The sequence below is a fragment of the Colius striatus genome, chromosome W, assembly GCF_028858725.1.
Source record: "Colius striatus isolate bColStr4 chromosome W, bColStr4.1.hap1, whole genome shotgun sequence".
Classification (NCBI taxonomy): Eukaryota; Metazoa; Chordata; class Aves; order Coliiformes; family Coliidae; genus Colius; species Colius striatus.
Window position 1 is genome coordinate 41,464,521 of NC_084789.1, and position 16,328 is coordinate 41,480,848.

A 16,328-nucleotide genomic window follows, 5' to 3' on the forward strand; every position below is an offset into this window, starting at 1 on the left:
TGGAGGGAAACTGAGGCAGGAGCCATAGGAGGGTGGGTTTTTCCCTTTTTAATATATTAATGGCATCTGAGGCCGAGGCAGCAGCCCCAGCCCAGCCCGGCCGGGCGCAGGCGGTGCCAGGGGAGGGTCCCCCCGTGCCCCCGCCCCCCAGCCCAGCCCTCGCTGGCTTCTCTTCATCCTCACCACGTAGAAAACGTTTAGAAACAACGGTTAAAATCCAAAGCCGAGGGTGGTGGTGGGGGGGGAATGTTTAGGAGAGGGAGGAGGAGGCACATGGATACCCCCCCCTTCATCATCCTCAGCCCCCTCCCCAGCTCCTATGGCAGCTTGGAGGCACCGCTGGCCCGGGGGGCACTGCCAGCCCCCCCTGCCCTGCAGGGACACAAGTGGGGATGGGGCTCAGCATATGGGGGGGGGGAAACAGTTACACCCCCAAAATGAAAGGGGGGGGTGAATGGGGGGGGCAGGAGCAGTGGAGGGGCTCATGGATGTGGGATGGGGGGGATGAAGGATGATGGGTGGGATGAAGGATGACGGGTGGGATGAAGGCTGAGGAGGGGTCGTGACCCTCCGTCTCCGCCCCCTCGGGCTGTGCAGCCCCCTCCCCTCCTCACCTGACGTTGAAGACCATCAGCGGCCGCTCCTCCCGTCGCTGCCACGGGCTTTTGCGGTCGCCCCCGTCGTCGCCCCCGTCGCCGCCCTCGGCCATCGCCTCCTCCTCGGGGCTGGTCAGCGAGTCGCGGGGGGCTTCGCTGGCGCTGCTGCGGCCGCTGCCGCCCCCCCCGCCGCCCCCCGGCCGCCGCTTCCAGCAGAGGAGCCAGCGAGCTGTCCTCGGGGGAAGCCGCGCCGGGGGGCGGCCGCGACCCCCCGTCCTCTGCCCCGGCCCCCAGCGCTCGGGGGGGCCGGGGCGGGGCGGCGGGGCCCGGGGGACCCCTCTCGCCGCCCTGCAGGTCGATGTAGGAGTGTCGGACCTGCGAGGAGCGGCCGTCCAGGGACACGAACCAGGCTCGGGGCGGGGGCGGCCCCGCCAGCTCCAGGAGCGGCTGCCCCGCCAGCGCCTGCAGCTCGCCGTTCAGCTGCGCCACCGCCGACCCGTCCAGCAGCACCGGGATGGCCACCGAGCCGCTCACGGGCTGCGGCCCGCGGGCCGCCCCCCAGCTCTCCCCTTCCTCGAACGCGGGGCCGGCGGCCGGAGCGGGGGGGAGCCGCCGCCGCCGCCGCCGCCCCGGCAGCCCCGTCGCCGTCGGGGGGTCCGTCGGGCTCGCCGGGGGCCAGGCGCATGTACCGGGCGGGGATGAGCAGGGTGGGCATCACCCCCCGGTACACGTCGTCGGGGCCCCCCGCCCGCTCCAGGGGCCCGCACAGCAGCAGGGGGCCCGGGGGGGCCAGCGAGGGCGGCCGCGGCGGCGGCTCGGGCGGCGGGGGCTCGGCCGCTTGCCCCCCGTAACGGGCAAAGCCGGGGGGCGACGGGGGCCGGGGGGGGAAGGCGGGGGCGGCCCGGGGGTGCTCGTCGGGGGGCTGCAGCCCGTCCACCGAGCGCGCGGCCCTGAGGCCGAAGGCTTCCCCGGGCCGCCCGTAGTCGTCCGGGGCGGGGGGCTGGCGGCGGCGGGGGGGGCGCCAGCGTGGCGGCGGCGGGCCGGGGGCCGGGGCGCAGCTGCGGGGGGGGCCGGCGCTTGGAAAAAGTCCGGCCGGGCCGGGGGCAGCTCCCGGGGGGCGGCTGGGGCTGGGGCTGGGGCTGGCGCGGGGGGTAAGGTAGGGGTGGGCACGTCCGTGTCCCCCCCCGACGACGCCGTCTCCAGGTGGCTGCCCCCGCACAGCAGATCCAGCTGCGACACGGACGTGGACTGGTCCCGTCGGGCAGCGTCCAGCGGCCCCGGCAGCGGCAGCTTGCGGTGCTGAGCCCGCGGCTTCAGGCACCGGCGCCTGCGGGGACCGGCAGCGCCGTCGGGGGCTGGGAACGGGCTGCGCTCCCTCCTTACTCGCCCAGAGGGGGCTGCAGGGTGGGGGCTCCCAGCGTGGGGCAGGGCAGCCCTTCTAAAGCTACAGGGCACCCAGGGGTGCTGGGAGGGGTGCACAGCCTCCAAACCAGCTACAGGGCACTCGGGTGCTGGGAGGGCTGCACAGCCTCCAAACCAGCTATAGGGCACCCAGGGGTGCTGGGAGGGGTGCACAGCCTCCAAACCAGCTACAGGGCACTCGGGTGCTGGGAGGGCTGCACAGCCTCCAAACCAGCTATAGGGCACTCAGGGGTGCTGGGAGGGCTGCACAGCCTCCAAACCAGCTATAGGGCACTCAGGGGTGCTGGGAGGGGTGCACAGCCTCCAAATCAGCTATAGGGCACCCAGGGGTGCTGGGAAGCAGTGCAAACCCCTCACACCACCTACAGGGCACACAGGGTATAAGGGGGTGGTGGCTCTTCCCCTACCCAGCTATGAAGCACTGGGGGTACATGGGGCTGATGCCCACTCCCCCATCAAAGCCATCTGTGGGGCACCCAAGGGTTTCTCCCCTCCCCATGCCCAGCTGCTGGGGAGTGCCAGGCAGGATGGGGCGGGAGGATGTGTGACCCCCCTCCCAGGCGGCTGTGGGGACCCCATGGAGGGACGGATAGGGGGTGCTGACCTGCAGTAGTAGATGAGGAGGCAGAGGAGGATGAGGACGAGCAGGGCCAGCGCTCCCAGGATGGTGAGGAGGAAGATGGTGTGGTAGGTGGTGATGTCTGTCACTCCCGCCGCCATGGTCACCAGCCCTGGGGCACAGCGGGGTCAGAGGGGGCTCTGCCAGAGCACCCCAGGGCACCCAGGGCATGGGGAACCTCCCCCCCACACCCCTTACCTGTGCCAGACGAGGGCAGAGCCGCCGCCCAGTATCCCAACTGGGACGAGACGAAGGTCCAGTAGAGCTGCCGCCCCTCCTTCCGGATGAGCCCCGTCCCGTTGCGCACCCACAGCCCTGCGAGCACACACGTCCAGCCCCCGCCGCGGGGGGCTCAGCCCCTCCCCCCCAAACCCATCCCACCCCCCCAAACCCATCCCACCCCTCCCCAGCAGCTCCCTCCGCCGCCCCCCACACTCACCGCTTTTGGGGTCAAACCTCCAGGCTGGCACGCTGCTGCCTACCAGGGAGCCGGCGTCGGGTGCCAGGGGGATGGAGAGCTGCACCGGGCCGGCCAGGGGCACGTCCGTGCCGTTGCCCGTGAAGAGGTGCACGCTGAGCGCGGCCACGGGCAGCAGCTCCAGCCAGCTGGCATCGGCTGCGGGCACAGGGCGCGGCCGGCGTCACCTCGCGAGGCGGCAGAGGTGGGGGGTCCCCGGAGCCCCCCTCCATCCCCTCCCCTCCCCGTACCGCTGCCGTCCTGCTCGGCGCCGAGGAAGGCGGGGAAGGCTCGGGCCGGGCCGGGGCCGGTGGCCGCGGTGAGGGACGCGGCGAGCTGGCTGTAGGTAGAGCTGCGGGGCAGACGCGCTGCCCTCCGCGGGAACTGCGCCCACGGCTGCCCGCGGGCACCTGCCGACGGGACGGGGCGGGTGGCAGCGCGCAGGGGGCCGGCACCGACCCCCTCCCCTGCCCTGCCCCAGCCCTCCGCTGCCATGGCTCACCTGGCGAGCCCAGGAGGATCTGCACCAGGTCCTCGTAGAGGATGAGGGTGGCGGGACGCTCGGGGAGCAGGTAGAGGCTGATGGAGGCGTACACTGCGCGGGGCACGGGCGAGGGCACCTCAGCAACGCCCGTCGTACCCCCTCCACAGCCCCCCAGAGTGGGCTCCGCAGAGCAGGTGGGGATGGGGCAGTGAGGGAGTGGATGGGGCAGTGAGGGCACCCAACACGGACTATGTACCCCCCAACTACTCCTGGACACAGCCACGTGCGCCCCCAAGATCCACAGGGCTCCCCGCTCCTTGCACACCCCCACACCCACTGTCCCGCCCACCACATGCACCCCCCAACCCTGCACCCTCCTTCCTTGTGAGACCCCCAACCGTGCACCCCCTAAACCTCCACCCTCATTCCTACACCCCCTCCAATGCCTGCACCCTCCCTCCCCACCATCTCTGCACCCCCACATCCCCAGCTTTGCACCTTCATCCCTGCACCCCCCAATCCCTGCACCCCCATCCTCACACCCTGCACTCCCTGTGACTCCAATCCCTGCCCCCCATCCCGTGCCCCCCCAGCTGAGCATTCCCACGTGCCCCCCTCAGCAAGGTGACCCCATCGACGCCACGCTGCCCCGGGACAAGGGCTGGCACCCGGCCCAGGGTGCCCCCGCTGCCCCCCCGCCCAGGATGGGGCACTTCAGGGCCAACAGGACACTGCCACCCTCCTCCTCCCCCTAGAAAGGATGGAAGCCTCCAGTAAAGGATTGGGGACTCCTATAAGGGCACAGAGATCCCCCCCCAGTAAGATGCCAGGGTGCCCATATAACCCAGAGCCCCATATAACCCAGTAAGTGCTGAGGTGCCCACTCAGTCCCAGCGCTCCCCATAGGGTCCCCATATGGGATGCCCCATATAACCCATAGCCCCCCATTACAGTGCTGGGAACCCCCATCACATCCCAGAGCCCCCCAGCATGCTGTTGGGATGCCCATCATGTCCCAGACTCCCCAGTAAGGTGCTGGGGTGCCCACTGAGTCCCAGATCCCCCCAGTAGGGTGCTGGGATGCCCTATATAAGGTGCTGGGATGCTCCATCAGGGCCCCCCAGTAAGGTGCTGCAATGCCCTATATAACCCAGAGCCCCCCCAGTAGAGTGCTGGGGTCCCCCATCATGCCCCATCCCCCTGTAAGGTGCCAGGGTGCCCCCCATACCCCATCCCCCTGTAAGGTGCCAGGGTGCCCCCCATACCCCATCCCCCTGTAAGGTGCCAGTCCCCCCATGCCCCATCCCCCTGTAAGGTGCCAGGGTGCCCCCATGCCCCCTCCCCCAGCGAGGCGCCGTGCCCCCCGTGCCCCAGGCGGGCAGTGACTCACGGGGCAGCTTGCTGACGTGCCAGGGCACGGAGGCGGGGAGGTGGCCGCGGCGGGTGGCGGTGACGAGCACGCGGGTGCCCAGGCGGTACGGGACGGGCAGCAGCCCGGTGCCCTCGGCGTCCGTGGTGCCCGCGGCCAGCGAGCTGCGGTTGCCGAACACCTCCAGGGCTGCGTGTGCCAGCGGTGCCAGGGACCCGCTCTCATACACCTGCACCTTCAGCAGCACCTCTGCGGGGACAAGGGGGGGAGGTGGGCACGGGGCGCCCACCCCAACAGGCAGCGATGGGGAGGGGGTGGGGGAACGTGCTGGGGGGGTGCGGGGGCATCCTGGGGGCATGGGGGCATCCTGGGGCAATAGCCAGCATGCTGGGGGCATGGGAGCATCCTGGGGTCATGGGGGCATCCTGGGGGCATGGGGGCATCCTGGGGCAATAGCCAGCATCCTGGGGGCATGGGAGCATCCTGGGGGCATGGGGGCATCCTGGGGGCATGGGGGCATCCTGGGGGCAGAGCCAGCATCCTGGCAGGGTGGTGGGACACATATCAGGAGAATGGTGAGACCACCCTGAGGGGTCATGGGCACCATCCTGGGGGGTTCCTGGGCACCATCCCAATAGGGTAGTGGTACTGATCCTGGTGGGTCACAGCCTCCACCCCACAGGGGTATGGGCATCATGCCTGTGCCCACCCCGTGCCCCCCTGAGGGGAGTGGTCAGGGGGGCTGTAGCTGCAGGGTGCTGTGCCCACATAGGCGGCTGCGCCCCATCCTGTGCCCCTCAGCCCCCCCACAGGAGCCACTGGGGCCATTCCCCCCTCGGGGTGCAGCTCACCCGTGTTTGGGGGGGTCCCCACCCCCGAGGCAGGGCAGGGCCGGGGGGCAGCACGCCCCTCTCCATGCCCCCGCCCCCCCCAGGGCTGGCAGCTCCCTGCGCATGAGCCCGGGGCCCTTGGCAGCCGGCCCGGCCGTCACCCTGGCAACGACCTCCTTCATCCCACCGGGGCCAGCGGGACCCTGTGCCACCCCCGGGCAACGTCCTGCCCCCCAAAACCCCACCCCACCGGGCAACCCCCCCCGGCCCCAGCCTGATGCTGCCCAGCTGGGCCAAAGGGCCGGGGGAGGGAGGAACTTGCAGCAGCTGCTTGGTGCTGGGGAGGGGGCTCCCGGGGGTGTTCCCCCCAACATGCCAGGGACAGCTGGCACCCGGGGGCAGGAATGTCCCCAAGGCCACGTGTGGGCCACCCGCAGCTGCCGGGGGACAGCTGGGACCCCTTCAGAGAGGGAGGGCACGGTGCCATCCCCCAGTAAAGGGGAGACACACCCCTCCATCCCGTTCTCCATGGGCACAAGCTCCCCCTCCGAGGGGTCCCCAGCTGGTGGCACAGGGCACGCTGGCACCTCCCCAGTGCCTCCCAGTATGGCCTCGCGGTGCCGTGCTGGGGGGAGGGGGTGGTAGCAGGACCTGGGTACCCATCCCTGTGCCCCGTCACCACTGTCAGCACTGCTGGGGGTGCCAGCCCGAGCCTGCCAGGGGCAGGGACTCCCCCTCACCCCCCACCCTCACCCTGGCACAGGGCTTGGGGTGCGGGTGAGGGGTCTCAGGGAGCCACGGGGACCCCAAAGCGTCACACTGCACCCCAAAGCCCACCTTGCCTGCGGGGACCAGGCAGAGGTGGCTGCAATGGGGTGACCCCCACGCCCTGCCCAGGATGCCCCCCACGATCATCCTTCAGCCCTGGGGGCCGCTCAGGACCCCTACCCATCCTCTCACCCCCCTGTACTCCCTGCGCTGCGATTCGCCCCCTCCCCACCACGTTGCATCCCCACCCTGCACCCCATGGCCTGCGACCACCCCCCTCCTTGCACCCCCAAGCTCTGCCCAGGGTTCCCCCCCACCCATCCTCATCCTCTGCCCTGCGACACCCCCCATTACGTCGCAACCCGCGCTCCGCCCGCCCCCCCCCCCTCCATCGCGCACCCCCCGGCCCGAGACCACCCCCCACCCTCCCGCATCCCGCAGCTCTGCCCACGACACCCCCAGACCCCGCTCCCAGCTCCTGCACCCGCGGCGCCGCCCCCTCCCCAGCCCCCTACACCCAGCGCAGGCCAGAACCGCCCGGGGAAGGGGGGAGACGATGGCAGCCAGCGCGGGGGGGCCCCGGCAACCGCGGCCGGACGAGGCGGGGGGCAGCCGGGGGGTCGGGGCGGGGGATGCAGGGGCCGGCGGGGGTCAGGGCGGGGGCCGGGGCGGGTCGGGTCGGGGCGGGCACCTCCCCGCCGCTCTCCCCCCCCCGCCCGCCGCCGCCGCCCCCGCACACAAAGGCGCCTCTCACCGTGCGCTCCGGGCTCCGCCGCGCCCCGCGCCCGCCGCCCGCCCGCGCCCAGCAGCAGCAGCAGCAGCGGCAGCGGCGGCAGGAGGCGGCGGGGCCGCATGGTCGCTCCGCGCCGTTACCCCGCCATGCCCGGCCCGGCCGCCGCCGCGGGGACCGGGCTCCACCTGCCGGAGCCGCCGGGCACGGCCGCCCGCCCCGCCCCGCACACCGACCCTCCCGCAGCCGGCAGCCCCGCCCCCCGCACCGCCCCCCGCACCGACCCTCCCGCAGCCCGCAGCCCCGCCCCCCGCCCCGCCCCGCACACCGACCCTCCCGCAGCCTGCAGCCCCCGCCCCCCGCACCGCCCCCCGCACCGACCCGCCCGCAGCCCGCAGCCCCCGCCCCCCGCACCGACCCTCCCGCAGCCCGCAGCCCCCGCCTCCCGCACCGCCCCCCGCACGGTCCCGACGCCGGCAGCGCCCCCCGCACCGCCCCCCGCACCGCCCCGACGCCGGCAGCGGCACCTCGGGGCTCGGCCCGGGGCCACTCCCTCGGTACCGACCCCCCAGCCCCGGCCGTGCCCCACTGCCCCCCGCCAGACCTCCCCTCCCCCGTGCCCCCCACGGACACCCCCACGTCACCCCACGGGCACACCAGGGGGAGCAGAAGGAGGTTTAATGTTGGGGGGCAGCAACGGGGCGTCGGGCCCCACGGGTACCCGAGGGGGACGGGGACACAGGGGAGGGGGGTGACCTGGGGGGACACGCTGCGGGGCGAGGGCGCAGGGGGGACCCTGCGGGACCCCTCTAGTCCTGAGCCCCGCTTGGCTCCTGGGGCTGGGCTGGCTCCTGCGTGTCCCCGTCGGTGGGAGGACGTGTCCTCTTGAAGAAACCCATCTGCAAAGGGACACGGTGACAACCCGGCCCGGGGACAGCCCGGTGTCACCCCCGGGGACCCCCAACATCGCCCCCGGCATCAGCCCAGGTGCTGCCCCCTCCCCTGGCCGCCGCCCCCAGGGCCGCCTCCTGTGCCACGGGGCCACTCCATGTCCCACCGCCATGCCTGGGGGTGTCCCCGCTGCCCCCCCCGTGTCCCCCCACTTCCCTCCCACGCACCTTCCACATGAGGAGGATGAGGAGGGTGAGGAGCAGGAGCCCGGCCAGGACCCCCAGCACCACCCACCACACGGGCACGGCCCCCTCGCCGTCCGGGCTGGCGCGCATCACCTCGGTGACAGCCTGCAGAGGGACGGAGGGTGACACCGCGCCGCCGCCGCCGTCCCGCCCCCCCGGGGCTCGCCGCAGCCCTACCGTGGCCTCCCCGCAGGGCAGGACGCGGGGCCGGACGCGGTAGGGCACGGCCGAGGTGTTGAACCGGGCTCGGGAACGGACGAGGAACTGCTTCAGGAGGTGCTGCGGCTGGGGACGGCCGCGGGGACACGCGGGGACACGCGGGGACACACATCAGGGCTGCGGGCTGCCGTCGGGGCACCCGCGGCCCCGCACCCGCCGTCCCCAGAGCCGCTCCGGGCGGGTCCCCGCGGAGCTCGGTGCGGGAGGGGACGCGGGGGGGGCACCCCGGGACGCGAGGCCGCTGTCCCCCCGCCGTCCCCCCGCTGTCCCCCCCGCTGTCCCCCCGCTGTCCCCTCGCCGTCCCCTCGCCGTCCCCCCGCCGTCCCCCCGCTGTCCCCCCGCTGTCCCCCCGCTGTCCCCTCGCCGTCCCCCCGCTGTCCCCTCGCCGTCCCCTCGCCGTACCTGCCGCAGCGTGTCGGCGGACAGCAGCGCCCGCACGCTCACCAGCGCCCGCTGCTCCCTGGCCAGGACGGGCACCCGGCAGCTGATGCCCACGCACGGCCCCGCGCCGCAGCCCTGCCACACACGGCGGGCACCGTCCTGAGCCCTGCCCCGCGCGGGGAGGGCACAGACAGCGCCCCGCGGGTGGGCACGGACACGCCCCGCTGAGCTCACCACGGTGATGGGCTCCTCCGGCCCCGCGCCCGCCGCCTCCCGGCGCTCCCGCCCGCGGGTGCCGTTCTGGGGGGCTGCGCTCGTGGCCCCGGCCGGCTCCAGCTGAAGGAGATAAAGGGGGTGTGGGGGGCGAGGACCCCTCGCCGGCCTCCCCCCCAGCAGCCAGCGCGGGTGCCGGCCCGTACCTGCTGCGGGTTGAGGCCGGGGGGGCGGGCGCAGTCGATGCCCCCCTCGGTGCCCAGCTCCAGCAGGTACAGCAGCACGCGGTCTCCCAGCTGCGTGGGGACGTCGAGGCGCAGGGTGACCCCGCTGACGGTACTGGGCCCCTTGTTGTGGAGCTGCGGGAGGAGGGGCAGGTGGCATGGGGAGGGGCCGGAGGGGACGGCCCCCCGGGCACCCCTGGGTGCTGCAGCCCACCTGATAGACGTGCTCCAGCGTGATGCCGCGGTCCTCCGGGCGCTGGCTGCCCGCCGCATGCTGCCAGCTCAGGGGCAGCACCGTGGTGGCAGGGAGGGATTTGCTGGTGGGAGATGGGGGTTAATGTCCCTCCAGGTGCCCCCCGGTGCCCCCAGTACCCCCCTGCAGCCCCCGCCAGCCCTCACCCTCGCAGCTCCATCTCTGCCTCTGCCTCCACGGGCACCGTCACCCAGGCGTTGCTGGGGCTGGGGCTGTTCTTGCTGTGGGCACACAGTGGGGTGAGGGGTGGCCACCGAGGCTGGGGACACGCCGAGGCCACCAAGCCCTGGGTGATGGCACCGGGCAGGGGACACAGGGGGGTGGCACAGGGTCACCTCCGCAGCTGCAGCTGGAAGGTGATGGCGTCGCCCATGTCCTCCAGCCCAGACACGCTCAGCTCCACGACCACGGTGATCTGGGGGGGCACCGGGGGGTGACCCACTGCCATCAGCCATCCCAGCCTCGGTGCCAAGGCGACGGGCTTGGCACCCTCGCCCCCTTACCCGGGCACCCGCCTTCATGGGGTTGCCCAACTCGCACAGCACCACGTGGCTCCCGTTCTCCTTCCTGGGGTTGCAGCTGAGCTTCTCCTGCCCCTACAGGGTGGGAACACAGCGGGGGGGGGGGTCACCCCACGGCCCCCGCTGTGCCAACCCCTCCTGGGACCCCCCTGGTGCAGGACGTGAGCCCCCTCCCCACACCGGGCATCACCACCAGGCACACACGGAGCGTGACGGCTACCAAGGGCAGGGTGAGACCCCCCCTTCGCCCCCCACCACTCCCCCGGCGGGCACCCACCGGGATGCTGCTGCGGGCAGACTGGTAGTGGGTGCCAGGGGGCAGCTGCAGCCGCAGCTCGGTCTCGAAGGCGCCTTCGCCCTGGTTGCTGGCGTTGGCTCGCAGGCGCAGCACGGCCTCTGCCCCGATGAGCAGGCGCCTGCTGGGGCTGGGGGGGGACACACGGGGGGGGACACACACGGGGCTCAGCACCCCGGGGGGGGCAGCGGGCACCCAGCCGTGCCCACCCGGGCGCTCACGTGTCGGCGGCCAGGCGGAGGTCGGGGACGCAGATGTTGTCATCGCCACAGTCCTCCAGGATGATGTGGGTCTGTGGGAGGGGCACAGGGGGGGAGGAGGTGGGGTGGGAGGGGAGTCACTGGGGACACAGAGGAGTAGAGAGGGGACAGCCCAGAGAGGGACTGGGGTGACAATGAGGGGCGTGCAGGGACATGCCAGGGAGAGATTGGAGGTGAGGGAACACCCTGAGGAGGAACTGGGGACAATGAGGGGCACAGGGGAACATGCCAGGGAGCGACTGGGGACAAATGAGGAGCACTGGGGACATCCTCAGGAGGGAGCAGGGACAGCAGAGGGGGGATGACATCCTGTGAAATGCTTTGGGAGAGCGGGGAGGGTTGGGGACACATCCCAGAGGGGTAATGGGGACAGTGGGGGGGGTAAGAGGGACACGGAGAGCAGGGGTGGGTGGTCAGGCTGGGGACAGTGGGAGGGACAGGGGCCGTGGTCCTGGGAGGGACTGGAGACACTGGGGACATGCTGGGGTCTGCAGGGCCGGGCTGCAGGGTGGCAGCAATTGCCTTGTGCTGGGAATGCCCAGATGAGCCCCTGTGGGGTGTCCCCAGCCCAGCGTGGCCCCTACCTGTGCCTGCACCAGAGTGTCCCCGTAGAGCACCAGCCCCGGGCTCCCCTCGGGCAGTGCCAGGCTCAGGCTCAGGACCACCGGGCTCAGCTTGTCCTTGAAGTCGGCCTCGTCCTGGGGACACCCATGAGCAGAGCACCCCATGGCAGCCTGTCCCTGCCCCCTGTCCCCACCCCTGTCCCCATCCCGGTGGGGCCGCCGCCGTGCCCGCGGCCGTACCCGCAGGTATGCGGTGAGGTTGTGGCACTCGGGGGCTGCCCCCGGCCTCGGGGACAGTGGCCCGTGCCAGGAGGGCTGGTGGCCCTGCAGCAGCAGCACCCTCCGGGACAGCCTGGGCTTCAGTCGGTCCAGCTGCAGCTCGGCTTCGAGGTCTGGGGGGCACAGCGTGGGCAGGGGGGGGACATGGCACCGATGCCACCCCCGATGCCACCCCGGTGCCCCCCGATGTCCCCCCGTACTCACGGACGTTCGGGGGGATGCGCTGGCCCGTCACACTCACACACAGCACCACGGGGAAGCTGCAGCGGGGAACAGCACCCAGGGGTGCTCAGCAACCCGTCACCCTCCCCAGGGCCACGTCCCCACGGCCGGGGGCGCCCAGTGGCAGTGCCCCGTGTCCCCAGCGCACGGCTGCTCACCAGCTGACGCGGGCACCGGAGCCGGGCAGGGCACACGCCAGCACCGCGGGGTTCAGCCCGTCGGGGACACTCAGCTGCGTCCGGGCCAGCACCACGGGCTGTCCCCTGGGGCACGGGGACACAGAGGGTGATGCCACAGAGGTGGGTGCCAGGGGGTGATGCCACAGAGGTGGGTGCCAGGGGGTGATGCCAGGGCCGCGCTGCCGGCAGAGCCGGTGGGACGGGCACTCACCAGTACACGGCCACCTTGGCTTCCCCGTACGCCCCCACCAGCAGATCTGCGGGGACAAAGAGGGGCTCGGTGACGGGGCAGCGGGGTGGCAGTGGGGTGGCAGCGGGGTGGCAGCGGGGTGGCAGTGGGGTGGCAGCAGGGTGGCCTGGCCACACAGCGAGGCTGTACCCGGGTAGCCGTTGCCATCCAGGTCGGTGGCACCGCGCAGGGCGAAGCCGAAGGCGGCGGCGCCGGGGAAGGGGCTGTCGAGGCGCTGAGTGGGCACCGCTGCCAACCCCTCGCTCTGCCCGCGGAAGATGAAGACCTGCCCGCTGCCGCCGTCCCCCCCCGACGGGGCACCCACGGCCACGTCTGGGGACACGGAGGGATGTGAGAAGCCGCCGGCCCCGGCCCCGCCACCCACCCGCCAGCCCCTGCCTCAGTTTCCCCGGCGGCTCGGCCCCGCCGCCGCGCCCCCTCCGCCCCCTGCCCGGCCCCGGTACCCGCCGTAGCCGTCCTTGTCCAGGTCCCCGAGGCTGGCGATGGCGGCGGCGAAGCGGCCGTAGGGGTGGGTGCCCGTCAGGCTCTGGGAGGGCTGGGCGAGGGGCCGCTTGCCCCCTCCCAGGTAGAGGTAGAGGCAGCCCAGCTCGGCGCGGTGCCCGTCCGGGCGCCGGGCCATGTACAGCGGGGCACCCACCAGCACGTCGTCCCGCCTGCGCCCGGCACGGGGGGTCAGCGCTGCCCGCGGCTGGGGGCACCCGGGGCTGTGCCGGGGAGCGGGACAGCACCCCAGGGTGCCCCCAGGGGGGATGGGGAGGGTAAGGGGGCACGGTCCTGGCGCTCACCCGTCCCCGTTGACGTCGGCCACGGCCACCGTGTGCCCGAAGTACGAGGCCACCTGGGAAGGGTCCGAGTTGGGGTGGCATCGGGGGGGGGTGGATTGTGACAGGGGTGACGGGGGGGATGAGGAGGGGGGACAAGGAGAGGGGACTTGGGTGCTGTGGGGTGACAGGGCAATGGGCAGGGTGTCAGTGGGCACCAAGGAGCTGGAAAGGGGCAATGGGGAAAGGAGGGCAGTGGGGTGGCAGGGCAATGGGCAGAGTGCGTGGGGTGATGGCACGCGGGGTCTGGGGGCAGGGGGTGGCAGAGCAGGGGCAGGGGGTACCTGCTCGCTGGCGATGCCCTGCAGCCGGCGCAGAGTCACCCCCACACTGAAGATCTCCACCTGCCCAGAGCAGCGTCAGCTCCAGGCCCTGTCCCCATCCCGGGGGGCCACCCTGGTGCCCCCAGCACCGGGCACCCCCACAGCCAGGCACCACTCACCTCACCCCTCGTGTTGCTCTTGTTGGGGACCCCCACCACGTACTCTGTGGGGGACAACATCCCTGAGTGTCCACACTGTGGCATTGGGGTGGGCACAGGGACACCCCCGTGGGCACAGGGGCGAGCTCTGTAGCCAACGCAGCCCACGTCCCAGCCCCCTGGGTGCCCAGGACCCGTGTCCCACCCCCCCAGCACCCTCCTGGCCGTACCTTTGGTTTTGGGATCGCCATCGAACTCTCCCACAGCCACCGAGTACCCTGCGGGGAGACGGGCAGCGGTGACCCCCGGCCGTGCCCCGGCACGAGCCGGCTGTGGGGCTGCCCCGTGCCCACTGCTCACCCCGGTACCCGTCCTCGTAGTCCAGGGACATGGGCTCCTCCGTGGGCCGCCCCGGGCCGCCTGCCCACAGCAGGGACTTGCCGTGGAAGCGGCTGAGGATGGCATCCAGCTCCACCGAGTACAGCAGCCCTGGGCACGGCGGGATGGGCGCTCACAGGGCGCCTGCTGGCCCCCGCCCCGGCCTCACGGTGCCTCAGGGGGCGTCTCCCAGCCCGGGCGCCCTCCCCTCCCCGTGCCCACCCTGTGCCCGGCACGACTCACCCATGAAGTAGTACCCGCCGGGGGCACCCAGCACCAGCGTCCCGTCCTGTGGGGCGAGCTGGGGTCAGCATCCCCGCCGGGGCACCCCCAGCCCAGCCCCCCCGTGTGCATCCCCCCACACCCGGGTACCACCCCAGCCCCGCCGCGGCGCCCCCGGGGGCATCCCCCCACACCCGGGTACCACCCCAGCCCCGCCGCGGCTCCCCGGGGGCATCCCCCCACACCCGGGTACCACCCCAGCCCCGCCGCGGCGCCCCCGGGGGCATCCCCCCACACCCGGGTACCACCCCAGCCCCGCCGCGGCGCCCCGGGGGCATCCCCCGGCCCCATCTCACCGCGGTGGCGGCGGCGCTGAAGCCGATCTCGCAGTAGCGCCTGTCGTAGGCTGCGGGCACAGGGTCAGACGGGGCGGGGGCGGGGGGCACCCGCTGCCCGCGCCCCCCGGCACCCACCGTAGCCGCTCTTGCGGTAGGCGCCGGCCATGAAGCGGTCGCGGCAGGGCGCGTACCAGGCGCTGCCCGGCAGCCCCGGGGCGCGCAGCCAGCAGCTGCCGGTGGGCGTGCGGAACGCTTCGTGCTGCCCGTCCGCGGCGTTCCAGTGCTGCAGCGGGGCGCAGGCCTGCCACGGGACGGCGGTGGGCACGGTGGGGCTGGGGGCCGGCTCACACCCTCACCCCAGGGGCGCCCTCCCAGCGCCGGGGGTACCCACCACCAGTGTGCCGTTCCAGCTGGTGACCGAAGCCCCCAGCCACTGGTGGGACTTGTAGGTGTGGAGCCTCAGGTTGTTGTGGGTCTCGGTCTCGTCTCCTGCAGGAGCAGCAGAGGGGGCAGCGTGCCAGGCCGGTGCCCCCGCAGCGCCCCCCGCAGCCCCCCCACGCACCCGCGGTGTCCATGGGCACGGGCTGGCAGGGGGTGTCGCCGGGGGGCCAGGAGCAGAGGAAGACGGCGCCGGGCTGCACCACGCCGGGCTGGGACGTGTTGGCACGGGGAGCTCCCACCACCACGCCGAGCCTGGCACGGGCAGAGCGCTGTCGGTGCGGGGCGCGGGGGCACGGCCGCCCCCCGCACCCCAGAACCGCCCTACCTGCCCTCGGCCAGGTGGAAATCCAGCGAGAAGCCGAAATAGCTGCCGGGGGGACCCTCGTAGAAGGTGGAGTTGTCCCGGAGCAGCCCCATTGTGGGGGCCAGGAGCAGCAGGGCCAGCAGCAGCAGGGCCCGGAGCAGCGTGGCCGGGGATGCCATCGCCTCGCGGCACTGCGGCTCGGCACGGCTCGGCTCGGCTCGGCACGGCGCTGCCCGGCCTTATCTGGGGGATGCAGCCGGGGCCGGGCACGGCGGGGCCGGGGGGGCACAGGAAGGGCTCCCCCTGCACACACAACGGCTGCCGCAGCTGCAGAGGGGCTGGGGGAGGTGGGGGCACACGCTGCTCTCAGCCTGGGGGTGGAGGGGCCTGTCCCGGGCTGGCAGAGCGGGGCAGGGGGTGGCCGTGGCACTGGGGGGGAGCAGCACAGCAGCCTGTGCCCACCACTCTCCTTCCAGCCAGGCTGAGCCCCCCAGACCCCCCCGGGCTGCCTATCGCGGGGCGCAGGCGGCCACAGCCCAGCCAGAGGAAACGCAGCAGGGAGGGGGATCAGCCGCTGCGCCCCCAGGCTCCCCCGCGGCTGCAGAGACACACCAGGCACTGCCACCAAACAGCCCCCAACTTCCCCAGCCCAGGGGCACCCCAAAACCCTCCCAGGGGGGCGGGGGAAGCCGTAGAATGAGCACCCACACTGCAGGGGAACGGCTCTGGTGAGGGTGGGCGCCAGAGGTGGGATGGATGGTGCCAGGGTGGGGAAACAGCCCACAGCCAAGCAAAGGGTCCCCTGGTCAGCAGGGAAAGGTGCCCATCCAGCCGGGTCCCCAGCAGCTCTGGGAACGGCCACGGGAGCTGCTTGGCTGAAGCCTCATGTCCCAGCCCAGCACTAACCCCACAGCCTCAGCACCTCAGCTTTGGGATCCCTCCAGGGCTGGGCACTGCCCCAGCTCCCTGGGCAGCCTGGCACAGGGGCTCACACCTCTCAGGGGAAAAACAAAGCACCCACAGCCACCCTTGTGAGCTGCACAAGCTGGATGGCAGCAGCAGAGATCCCACCCCCTCCAAAGAACCTGCACTAACTCCAGTGCGTTTTCTGTGTGTGCAGCTCAGCATCTTCC

General features: G+C 73.0%; 2 protein-coding genes across 2 annotated transcripts; both read right to left on the bottom strand.

The window, feature by feature from the left end:
- Positions 1-50: 50 nt before the first annotated feature.
- Positions 51-7,399, bottom strand: LOC133628435 (protein FAM171A2-like). The gene is given in 13 exon segments (XM_062016582.1): positions 51-372; positions 615-781; positions 783-1,203; positions 1,205-1,611; positions 1,613-1,663; positions 1,665-1,923; positions 2,623-2,749; positions 2,836-2,952; positions 3,077-3,253; positions 3,346-3,504; positions 3,597-3,689; positions 4,969-5,196; positions 7,300-7,399. Coding segments are annotated over 13 exon segments (2,361 nt in total). The 3' UTR covers positions 51-317.
- Positions 7,400-7,995: 596 nt separating this feature from the next.
- On the bottom strand, positions 7,996-15,398 carry LOC133628562 (integrin alpha-IIb-like). The gene is made up of 30 exons (XM_062016926.1): positions 15,217-15,398; positions 15,013-15,143; positions 14,842-14,939; positions 14,586-14,751; positions 14,469-14,518; positions 14,134-14,179; positions 13,873-14,001; positions 13,743-13,790; positions 13,534-13,577; positions 13,376-13,435; positions 13,056-13,108; positions 12,706-12,923; positions 12,400-12,582; positions 12,232-12,277; positions 12,000-12,104; positions 11,824-11,879; positions 11,581-11,732; positions 11,362-11,475; positions 10,739-10,809; positions 10,500-10,647; positions 10,205-10,297; positions 10,037-10,116; positions 9,848-9,922; positions 9,663-9,765; positions 9,431-9,583; positions 9,246-9,347; positions 9,033-9,146; positions 8,589-8,696; positions 8,394-8,516; positions 7,996-8,174 (listed from the first exon to the last, which is right to left on the bottom strand). The coding sequence occupies exons 1-30, from the start codon at positions 15,372-15,374 to the stop codon at positions 8,085-8,087; spliced, it is 3,117 nt and encodes a 1,038-aa protein (XP_061872910.1). The 5' UTR covers positions 15,375-15,398; the 3' UTR covers positions 7,996-8,084.
- Between the last annotated feature and the right edge of the window lie 930 nt (positions 15,399-16,328).

Coding starts and splice junctions, on each gene's coding strand:
- LOC133628562 (XM_062016926.1), bottom strand. CDS start 15,374: ATGGCATCCCCGGCCACGCTGCTCCGGGCCCTGCTGCTGCTGGCCCTG. Junction 11,733..11,823: donor GCGCATCCCCCCGAACGTCC/GTGAGTACGGGG, acceptor TGTGCCCCCCAG/ACCTCGAAGCCGAGCTGCAG. Junction 9,147..9,245: donor CGGAGGAGCCCATCACCGTG/GTGAGCTCAGCG, acceptor CGTGTGTGGCAG/GGCTGCGGCGCGGGGCCGTG.